We start from the raw sequence: 12,048 nt of genomic DNA, 5'->3' as shown, positions 1-12,048 counted from the left end.
ATAACCAGAAATCATGGTTCTAATTAAAGATAAAAGTATTTTTTTCAATTTACTTTCCCTAAATATCTAAAATTATTCATATTATCTTTGTCATATTATGCTCCTTCCAGTGCTGTTGTTTTTAGGTTATAGAGTTTTTATCCAATCAGAATTTAGCTTGCTTATGTTGCCATGCTGTACCAAATCTGCCTCGAGCCTTCAGAATCAACAATGCAGGCGTATGTGCACTGTAAGTGAACGGACATACACATTTGACAGACAGTTGCCATAGCTAATAAGATCACGAGTTTTTGTCAATAAGGCCTTCTAGCTGGCCTAAGGCAGATATATAGTGATGTTATGAGCTACAGTAGGTAACATACCCAGCATGCCACAGTCGTGAAGAGCATGCGCAGTAGCCCTGTTTAGGTTTTTGAATGTAGACATGCAGCGGGATATTTTGGATGAGCACGCTGTGGAGTAAACTTTAAAGGCCTACTGAAATTAGATTTTCTTATTCAAACGGGAATAGCCGGTCCATTCTATGTGTCATACTTGATCATTTCGCGATATTGCCATATTTTTGCTGAAAGGATTTAGTAGAGAACATCGACGATAAAGTTTGCAACTTTTGGTCGCTAATAAAAAGCCCTGCCTCTACCGGAAGTATGTGCGCGTGACGTCACGAGTTGCAGGGCTCCACACACATTCACATTGTTTTTAATGGGAGCCACCAGCAGTAAGAGCTATTCAGACCGAGAAAGCAACAATTTCCCCATTAATTTGAGCGAGGATGAAAGATTTGTGAATTAGGATATTGATAGTGAAGGACTACAAGAAAAAAAAGAAAAAAAAAGGCGACGGCTCTGGGCGGCGGCAGTGTGAACGTTTCAGATGTAACTAGACACAGTTACTAGGATAATTCTGGAAGATCCCTTATCTGCTTATTGTTTTAATAGTGTTTTAGTGAGATTTTAAAGATTGTAAAGACATACCTCGAGGTCGGATGGCTGCGGTTAACACGAAGTGTCTCAGAGAGAAGCCGAGGAGCCAAGCTCACAGCTGCCTTTTAAACAGCTGCTGCAGAACGACGAATAATCCAATGATTTCTCCGGTAAGATATATATCACAATTTCCCCATCCAAAAACATGCTGGTTGACGCAGAGAAAACATGTTCGCTTGACCGCTCTGTGTTAAAGCTTCACAACAAACAAAGAAACACTGGCTGTGTCTCGATGCCAAAGACAGCTGCAATCCACCGCTTTCCACCAACAACATTCTTCTTTATAGTCTCCATTATTAAATGAACAAATTGCAAAAGATTCAGCAACACAGATCTCCAAAATACTGTGTAATAATGCGGTTAAAGCAGACAACTTTTAGCTGTGTGTGTGCGCAGCGCTCATATTTCCTAACAGACTGTGACGTCAAGCGTACACGTCATCATTCCGCGACGTTTTCAACAAGAAACTCGCGGGAAATTTAAAATTGCAATTTAGTAAACTAAAAAGGCTATATTGGCATGTGTTGCAATGTTAATATTTCATCATTGATATATAAACTATCGGACTGCGTGGTCGGTAGTAGTGGGTTTCAGTAGGCCTTTAAGAACTCTGTTGATACGCCTCGTTTGCATCTTTTATGATTGGACAAGACAAGACATATATTTGCAAGGCCGTTTTCAAGAAGGATATTTAAAGAGAAACTACATCTTGTGAGACCATGTCGGCCAACCCGGGAAGCTAGCTCAGCTGTCCTGGCGATGAAATGTCAGTTCACATATTTTATTTCTTAGATTTTTCACGTTTAATGTGTTTTTTGCTATTTTAATTTTGACTGTACCACATAAGATATGTTTTAATTGCAGATGCGGGTTTATTGATTTTTACATGCGCCAGAAAATAACCCGTTTTTTACAACACTCAGTAGTGCGTGAATGTGTTTTTGTATAGTATTTCTCCAGCAATGGTCATGTGGTGAAAGCAATGATGGTATTTTGAGAGGTAATCATTGAAGTCGGACATCACTGAAGGCCTAGGTGGGAAACACACGGCCCGCCACTGGATTTCATGTATACAGTATATTTATATAATGTCTCTTAAAGAGAAAGATTATTTAAAAATAGAGAAGTGTTTTTGTTATCTTTTTTTTTTGCTGCACCTTTAATTGCCCCACGTGTACAATTTAAATTCCAAATACACACTTTGCTGTCATTCATGCCAAAGAAGTGTTATTCTAACTTGCTCCACTAGATAGCTGTAGAACCCACGTTGACGCCGACACACTGACGTCGGCTGTGGCAGACAACATTAGTGAGAAAATAGATATAATTACCAATGCAAATAATATGAATTAATGTTATTTGATTCAACCTAAATTCATTTGCGGATACAATTTCTCACATATTTGTTGTTCCGAGGCAATTTAAAGCAAACTTTCGCTAACTTTGACGAATGCTGCTCTTGTCCAATGGGATTGCTGCTATTTCTGATGTGTGGTTACTTCAACCAATCATATCAGCGTACCAACATCAGGGGAGGTTGTCGCGTGACTTTCTGATATACGCACAGTGCGCGCTGTCCTCGTATTTCACTTCACCGGAAACGAGGAAGCATACTTTTTGGAACATAATTACTGGGCCTAAATACATTTTTCTCTTGAGCCTATGCATTATGATGATGCTTAAAGCATCAGAATCTGTATTGATTACTGCAGGGGTCACCAACGCAGTGCCCAGTTGAGTAGCCCGCTGGCCAGTTTTAAAAATAGCTCAAATAGCAGCACTTACCAGTGAGCTGCCTCTATTTTTAAAATTGTATTTATTTACTAGCAAGCTGGTCTCGCTTTGCTCGGTATTTTTAATTCTAAGAGAGACAAAACTCAAATAGAAAATTGGAAAATCCAAGAAAATATTTTAAAGACTTTGGTCTTCACTTGTTTAAATAAAATTAATTTATTTTTTTACTTTGCTTCTTATAACTTTTAGAAAGACAATTTTAGAGAAAAAATACAACATTAAAAATGATTTTAGGATTTTTAAACACATATACTGTACTATATTACTTCCTCTTCTTTCCTGACAATTTAAATCAATGTTCAAGTATTTTTTTTTTATTGTAAAGAATAATAAATACATTTTATTTTATTCTTCATTATAGTTTCTGTTTTTTTCGACGAAGAATATTTGTGAAATATTTCTTCAAACTTATGATTAAAATTCAAAAGAATTATTCTGGCAAATATAGAAAATCTGAAGAATCAAAATCTTATTTCAAAGTCTTGAATTTCTTTTAAAAATTTTGTTCTGGAAAATCTAGAAGAAATAATGATTGGTCTTTGTTAGAAATATAGCTTGGTCCAATTTTTTTATATATTCTAACAAAGTGCAGATTGGATTTTAACCTACTTAGAAAAATGTCATCAAAATTCTAAAATTAATTTTAATCAGGAAAAATTACTAATGATGTTCCATTAATTATTATTTTTTTTTTTTTCAAAAAGATTCGAATTAGCTATTTTTTAAATTTTATTTATTTACTAGCAAGCTGGTCTCACTTTGCTTGATATTTTTAATTCTAAGAGAGACAAAACTCAAATAAAAAATTGGAAAATCCAAGAACATATTTTAAAACCTTGGTCTTCACTTGTTTAAATAAATGTATTTATTTTTTACTTTGCTTCTTATAACTTTCCGAAAGACAATTTTACAGAAAAAATACAACCTCAAAAATGATTTTAGGATTTTTAAACACATATAATGTACTATATTACTTCCTCTTCTTTCCTGACAATTTAAATCAATGTTCAAGTATTTTTTATTGTAAAGAATAATAAATACATTTTAATTTTATTCTTCATTATAGCTTCTGTTTTTTCGAGGACAAATATTTGTGAAATATTTCTTCAAATTTATGATTAAAATTCAATATAATTACTCTAGCAAATCTACAGAATTTGAAGAATCAAAATCTTATTTCAAAGTCTTTTGAATTTCTTTTAACATTTTTGTTCTGGAAAATCTAGAAGAAATAATGATTTGTCTTTGTTAGAAATATAGTTTAGTCCAATTTTTTAGATATTCTAACAAAGTGCAGATTGGATTTTAACCTACTTAGAATATGTCATCAAAATTCTAAAATTAATCTTAATCAGGAAAAAATACTAATGATGTTCCATAAATTATTATTTTTATTTTTTCCAAAAGATTCGAATTAGCTAGTTTTTCTCTTCATATTTTTCGGTTGAATTTTGAATTTTGAATTTTAAAGAGTCGAAATTGAAGAAAAACTATGTTTCAAAATTCAATTTTCATTATGTTTGTGTTTTAAAAGGAAAAAAAATGTACGACAGAATGACAGACAGAAATCCAATTTTTTATATATATAGATTTATTTATTAAAGGTAATTTGAGCAAATTGGCTATTTCTGGCAATTTATTTAAGTGTGTATCAAACTGGTAGCCCTTCACATTAATCAGTACCCAAGAAGTAGCTCTTGCTTTCAAAAAGGTTGGTGACCCCTGGGTTACTGTAACCGTGTTTTGTACAAACACTTCCGTATTACTGTTTTATTTTGAAAGCCGGATAACGGATGTTGCGCTGTGATAAACACGACTAGTGTTTGACGGCTCGGAATTGATGAACAATGTATCCAGGAAGCTCCTTGGCGAGGTAATGGTGCTCGTGTCTCCGCTACAAACGCGCATGGACACGAAGTCCTCTCCTCGCTCCGTGTCCTCCGGGCCGAGACTCATGTCCTCGCCGCCGAGACAGAGCCGTCAACAGCGAGCGCCTGCTTGTCAACATTAGCGGGGATGAATGGTGGCTGTGTGGCGGCAGTTCACGTCAACAAGAATAAATAAGGCGTCAAAATGAGGCTTTTCGTGTCGCTGCTGAAGAACACCAACGCCAAAGTGGAATATTACTCCCGCTTCTCGCCGTCTCCTCTCTCCATCAAGCAGTTTTTGGATTTTGGTAAGTTAATTGCATCAGTTGTCATCATGTTGTGTCAAGTCTCGTTTCCTGTTTTGGCTCATGACTTTTTATTTACACTGACACGATGGCGTCGTTAATGTTGTTTGGATGTAGAGCTCGCATTACATACTGCAAGTGTGTTTATAATAATTACATGGGATCAAATAGTGCTGTAGTACAAGTTGATGGTCGTGCATGAGACATGCATTGTGACCCGGGTGTAAACTTACAAGTACAGTGGGGCAAAAAAGTATTTAGTCAACCACCGATTGTGCAAGTTCTCCCACTTAAAATGATGACAATGGTCTGTAACTTTTATCAACGGTACACTTCAACTGTGAAAGACACAATGTGGAAAAAAAAATCCAGGAATTCACATTGTAGGAATTTTAAAGGCCTACTGAAACCCACTACTACCCACCACGCAGTCTGATAGTTTATACATCAATGATGAAATATTAACATTGCAACACATGCCAATACGGCCTTTTTAGTTTACTAAATTACAATTTTAAATTTCCCGGGAGTTTCGTCTTCGAAACGTCGTGTAACGATGACGTGTACGCAAGACGTCACAGGTTTTTAGGAAGTATGAGCGCTGCGCACACACACAGCTAAATGTCGTCTGCTTTAACAGCATAATTTTACAGTTTTTTGGACATCTGTGTTGCTGAATCTTTTGCAATTTGTTCAATTAATATTGGAGAAGTCACAGTAGAAAGATGGAGTTGGGAAGGTTTAGCCTTTAGCCACACAAACACATGGTGATTCCTTGTTTAAAATTCCTGGAGGTGAAACTTTCCTATAGATCAGAGCATGGTCAAGCAAACATGGATCCTACCGAATGTCAATTAGCAGGTTTCGGTAAGAAAATTGTGGTTAAAAAGTCAGTTCTTACCGGAGAAAAGCTGAGCTTGTGCCGTCCATAGCTGCCGTCAACTCCCCTGAGACACTGTGCGTCAAGACACCCTTCCGACTATCAGGTACTATTAAACTCACTAAAACATTAGCAACACAATAGAAAGATAAGGGATTTCCCAGAATTATCCTAGTAAATGTGTCTAAAAACATCGGAATTTGTCCCAATACAATCGCGTTTTTTTTTTTAAACTTTTTATTTTTATTTTTTATTTTTTCTAGTCCATCGCTATCAATATCTTCAAACACAAATTTTTCATCCTCGCTCAAATTAATGGGGAAATTGTTGTTTTCTCAGTCCGAATGGCACTTTTTGTTGGAGGCTTCCATTAAAAACAATGTGAATATGTGAGGAGCCATCAACATGTGACGTCATCGTCTGCGACTTCCGGTAGAGGCAGGGCTTTTCTCTTAGCACCGAAAGATGCGAACTTTATCGTGGATGTTCTCTACTTAATCCTTTCAGCAAAAATATGGCATTATCGCGAAATGTTTAAGTATGACACATAGAATTGACCTGCTATCCCCGTTTAAATAAGAAAATCTCATTTCAGTAGGCCTTTAAAAAACTTATTTGTAAATTATGGTGGAAAATAAGTATTTGGTCAACCATTCAAATCTCTCACTAATGAAAGGAGGTTTTGGCTCAAAATCTCACGATACATGGCCCCATTCATTCTTTCCTTAACACGGATCAATCGTCCTGTCCCCTTAGCAGAAAAACAGCCCCAAAGCATGATGTTTCCACCCCCATGCTTCACAGTAGGTAGGGTGTTCTTGGGATGCAACTCAGTATTCTTCTTCCTCCAAACACGACGAGTTGAGTTTATACCAAAAAGTTTTATTTTGGTTTCATCTGACCACATGACATTCTCCCAATCCTCTGCTGTATCATCCATGTATCCATTTTGGTATAAACTCAACTCGTCGTGTTTGGAGGAAGAAGAATACTGAGTTGCATCCCAAGAACACCAAACCTACTGTAAAGCATGGGGGTGGAAACATCATGCTTTGGGGCTGTTTTTCTGCTAAGGGGACAGGACAATTGATCCGTGTTAAGGAAAGAATGAATGGGGTCATGTATCGTGAGATTTTGAGGCAAAACCTCCTTCCATCAGTGAAAGCTTTGAATGGTTGACCAAATACTTATTTTCCACCATAATTTACAACTAAATTCTTTAAAATTCCTAAAATGTGAATTCCTTGATTTTTTTTTTACATTCTGTCTCTCACAGTTGAAGTGTACCTATGATGAAAATTACAGACCTCTGTCATTTTAAGTGGGAGAACTTGCACAATCGGTGGCTGACTAAATACTTTTTTACCCCACTGTATGTGTATATATATATATATATATATATATATGTATGTATGTATGTATGTATGTATGTATGTATGTATATACAAGTATATATATATATTTATGTGTTTGTATGTGTGTATATATATATATATATATATGTATATATGTATATACAAGTGTATGTATATATATATATATATATATATATATTTTTTTTTTTTTTGTTTGTTTTTGTTTTGTTTTGTTTTTGTAAGAACAAAAAATAACGCGTAAATTCAAAATACGATTGGGTTATTCAAATTTTATTTTGAAGTACAAAAGTAAAATGTAAAATCAAAAACAAAAGTTTATTCTAGGGTTATTTTGATATCCAAAATTTGTTTCAATGTAATTCCAAAAAAAACAGGTGCTCTATTTTCATTTAAAAAAAAATAAATACAAAGCAGTATCTTTTTCAAATAGAAACAAGTAGTATATTTGAATTTTTATTTTGGAATACAAAAAATACTTTTTTAAACAAAGTTTTTATTTTTGTCAATGTAAAAAGCAATAACTATATCTAAAAAAATAAAGTTAAAAATTAAAATCACCAGTCAGCAGAAAGAAAAAAAACAGGAACTGGATGTTGCTATTTAAAGACAAGACCAAGGACTGGCCTGTAGGGGAAAAAAGTGTGGTGTTTGTGATATAAGAAAAAACATCTGATTTTGGTCAGTTTTCCAGTTTCTTTCGACTGGTAATTAAATTTTTGTTATATGAAATTGTTGCATTTTTTTCAATCTTATAATTGCGTGTGCCTCACAATACGAAGGTCCTGGTTTCGATAAGCCAGGGCTTGGGATCTTTGTGTGGAGTTTGCATGTCTCCCTGTGACTGCGTGGGTTCCCAAATACAAACCCCGTTTCCATATGAGTTGGGGAATTGTGTTTGATGTAAATATAAACGGAATAAAATGATTTGCAAATCCTTTTCAACCCGTATTAAATTGAATGCACTACAAAGACAAGCTATTTGATGTTCAAACTCATAAACTTTATTTTTTTTTTGCAAATAATAATTAACTTAGAATTTCATGACTGCAACATGTACCAAAGTAGTTGGGAAAGGGCATGTTCACCACAGTGTTACATCACTTTTTCTTTTAACAACACTCAATAAACATTTAGGAACTGAGGAAAATAACTGCTGAAGCTTTAAAAGTGGAATTCTTTCCCATTCTTGTTTTATGTAGAGCTTCAGTCGTTCAATAGTCCAGGGTTTCCGCTGTCGTATTTTACGCTTCATAATGCGCTACACAAGTGCTGGCTTTACAACTTTGCGTCGATAACAGTCTGGATGGTTCGCTTCCCCTTTGGTCAAATATTTACAAAAACAATTTGAAATGCGGACTCGTCAGACCACAGAACACTTTTCCACTTTGCATCAGTTCATCTTAGATGATCTCGGGCGTAGAGAAGCCGATGGCGTTTCTGGATGTTGTTGATAAATGGCTTTCGCTTTGCATAGTAGAGCTTTAACTTGCGCTTATAGATGTAGCGACCAACTGTATTTAGTGACTGTGGTTTTCTGAAGTGTTCCTGAGCCCATGTGGTGATATCCTTTAGAGATGGATGTCGGTTTTTGATACAGTGCTGTCTGAGGGATCAAAGGTCACAGTCATTCAATGTTGGTTTCCGGCCATGCCGCTTACATGGAGTGATTTCTCCAGATTCTCTGAACCTCCATTTTCTACCGCTTATTCCCTTTTGGGGTCGCGGGGGGCGCTGGCGCCTATCTCATTTACAATCGGGCGGAAGGCGGGGTACACCCTGGACAAGTCGCCACCTCATCGCAGGGCGAACACAGATAGACAGACAACATTCACACTCACATTCACACACTAGGGCCAATTTAGTGTTGCCAATCAACCTATCCCCAGGTGCATGTCTTTGGAAGTGGGAGGAAGCCGGACTACCCGGAGGGAACCCACGCATTCACGGGGAGAACATGCAAACTCCACACAGAAAGATCCTGAGCCTGGATTTGAACCCAGGACTGCAGGACCTTCGTATTGTGAGGCAGACGCACTAACCCCTCTGCCACTGTGAAGCCCTTCTCTGAACCTTTTGATGATATTATGGACCGTAGGAAATCCCTAAATTTCTTGCAATTGCACTTTGAGAAATGTTGTTCTTAAAATGTTTGACTGTTTGCTCACGCAGATGTGGACAAATGGGTGTACCTCGCCCCATCCTTCCTTGTGAAAAAACTGAGCATTTTTTGGGATGCTGTTTTTATACCCAATCATGGCACCCACCTACGGGTGTAACGGTACACAAAAATGTTGGTTCGGTACGTACCTCGGTTTAGAGGTCACGGTTCGGTTCATTTTCGGTACAGTAAGAAAACAACAAAATATAATTTTTGGGGGTATTTATTTACCAAATTTGTAAACAATGGCTTTATCCTTTTAACATTGGAAACACTATAATAATTCTGCCCAAGTTAATCAACATTAAACTGCATCAAGTTGTTGTTCAGATTCAAAAAAATGACAAAACTTTTCTTCTACATATAAAAAGTGCAACATTAAACAGTTTCAAGTCAACTCATCATGCTTAATTTATTACAGAATTTGGGAAGCCTGTAGTTGATTTTTATTATGTAAATGTTATATTTGTATCAACATGTGATAGCAGGGACCCTGCCAGTCAAAACTAGGCTGCTACATTACTAATGATTAAAGTAACTATTGCTGAAAAAATAGTACAATAGCAATAGGAGAGACTATTCATCCCTGAACACCATGGAGTTCATGTCGCCTTTATGATGCAGTTACATCATTATATCAACTATCAGAGACAGAAACTCTTCATTTAACATAATGTCCTTTTTTGCTGCTTCAACACGCCTCAATCAAAACTGTTCGTAACACACCCACACACACACACACATACACGCACACACATGCACACACACACACACACACACACACACACACCGCAAAATTAGCTAACGTTACGCTAAAAGCTAATTAGCCTTCACTTTAAGCCAGGACTGCGAATGAGCTGAGCTGCAGTTTAGGTTTCAGAGGGTCAACGGGCTCATAGTGAGGTTAGTAGTAGTTGACTTGGAAGTGTTTAGTATAATTTGGGGAGAGTCCACTGCTCACCTGCTAAACCCCTATCTGCTCAACGCTGAAGTGCTGACTACTAACGCTCTGAATATGCACTGCTGATTGGCTGTTACCGCTATGGTTGTAACCAATCAGATGGTTGTGTGGGTGGGACAATGCTGGGTGCTGTGTAGGAGACGGAGGCAAAAAGCATAGCAGCTTATTAAGACTTTAGCATACGCGGCTACTTAATATGTTCGTTTGGAAACTTGTTTGGTACTCCTCCGCACCGAACCGAATCCCCCGTACCAAAACGGTTCAATACAAATACACGTACGGTTACACCCCTACACCCACCTGTTCCCAATTAGCCTTTACACCTGTGTTTGATGAGCATTCTTCAACTTTATCAGTATGTATTGCCACCTTTCCCAACTTCTTTTTCACGTGTTGCTGGTATCAAATTCTAAAGTTAATGATTATTTGCAAAAAAAAAAAAGTTTATCAGTTTGAACATCAAATATGTTGTCTTTGTTGCATATTCAACTGAATATGGTGCCACATCTAGTATGTGTGTGACAATCATTGGTACTTTAACTTTAACGTTAATATGGGTTGAAAATGATTTGCAAATCTTTGTATTCCTTTTGTATTTACATCTAACACAATTTCCCAACTCATATGGAAACGGAGTTTGTACTTGCACCTGGGGATAAGTTGATTGGCAACACTAAATTGACCCTAGTGTTTGAATGTGAGTGAGAATGTTGTCTGTCTATCTGTGTTGGCCCTGCGGTGATGTGGCGACTTGTCCAGGGTGTACACCGCCTTCCGCCCGAATGCAGCTGAGATAGGCTCCAGCACCCCCTGTGATCCCTAAAGGGGCAAGCAGTAGAAAATGGACGGATGGGATAATTTCTATTCAATGCTGAAAAAGAAGACATTTCAAAAGTTTATTTAAATTTAGCAATCATTTTTTGTTTTTAAATTACCATTTATAAACATAAAGTTCAATGACCAAAACATGCACCGACCCTAAAAACACCTTGTATTGGACGTCATTTGATTGTCCGTGTGTACCTAATGTAGTGTTCAGTGAATGACATTTTTATTATGGGTGCATATGATGGTAAAATTTACATTTATTTGTGCTTTTCACATTGTATTCTTTCATATTAAACATTTTTTGATTGTGCCTAATAGGTTCAGTCAGTGACATTTTTTAGTGGATGAACATGATAGTACAAAAAAACACCTTCCAAGATGCTTTTTATTTAGTTTTATTTCATATTAGACAGTTTTTATGACATTTCATCGTATTAGTTTATTTGAACAGGGATAATGCACACTGATCAACATTGCTGTAAATGTGCACTTTTAGCTACCAAACTAGTTTCCAACCATAGTCCCTGGGCAAACAAACATGCAATTAAAACAACAATCATTTAGTGCCTACTTAAAATAGTAAAACAATTGATTATCTCGCAATCATCAAAGGCAAAATTCAGCACAAGCACTACACATTAAGCTTCAACAGCACCATGAACAATTACACACAGCAGGCAGGAAGCACAAACCAGCTAATAAAATGCTATGATGATAAGTCTGATTCTAAAGTACATGTATCAGATTGTTTGAGGAGGTGGATGTAGTTTGTCCCCTGCACAGATGTACAAAATCAAAAAATAGTGGTTGGGCCAAACAAGGTAAGATTTAAAAAAAACAATTTGCATCATGACATTTTTACCAAATATTCCCAGTTCAGTAGTTATTTGTCCAA

The 12,048-nt window shown here is 36.4% G+C and overlaps 1 protein-coding gene across 1 annotated transcript in view; it reads left to right on the top strand.

Annotated features, from left to right (window-relative positions):
- The first annotated feature begins 4,572 nt into the window (after nucleotides 1–4,572).
- Nucleotides 4,573–12,048, top strand: part of pdk3a (pyruvate dehydrogenase kinase, isozyme 3a) — a 35,144-nt gene continuing 27,668 nt past the window's right edge. The window contains exon 1 of the mRNA XM_061922038.1: nucleotides 4,573–4,953. Coding sequence (XP_061778022.1) covers nucleotides 4,851–4,953 — 103 coding nt within the window. The 5' untranslated portion in view covers nucleotides 4,573–4,850. The remainder of the gene's footprint in view (nucleotides 4,954–12,048) is intronic.

This window comes from Nerophis ophidion, linkage group LG15 (assembly GCF_033978795.1).
Source record: "Nerophis ophidion isolate RoL-2023_Sa linkage group LG15, RoL_Noph_v1.0, whole genome shotgun sequence".
Classification (NCBI taxonomy): Eukaryota; Metazoa; Chordata; class Actinopteri; order Syngnathiformes; family Syngnathidae; genus Nerophis; species Nerophis ophidion.
The sequence above is the reverse complement of the archived record's forward strand: the minus strand, read 5'-3'. Positions and strand labels throughout refer to the sequence as shown.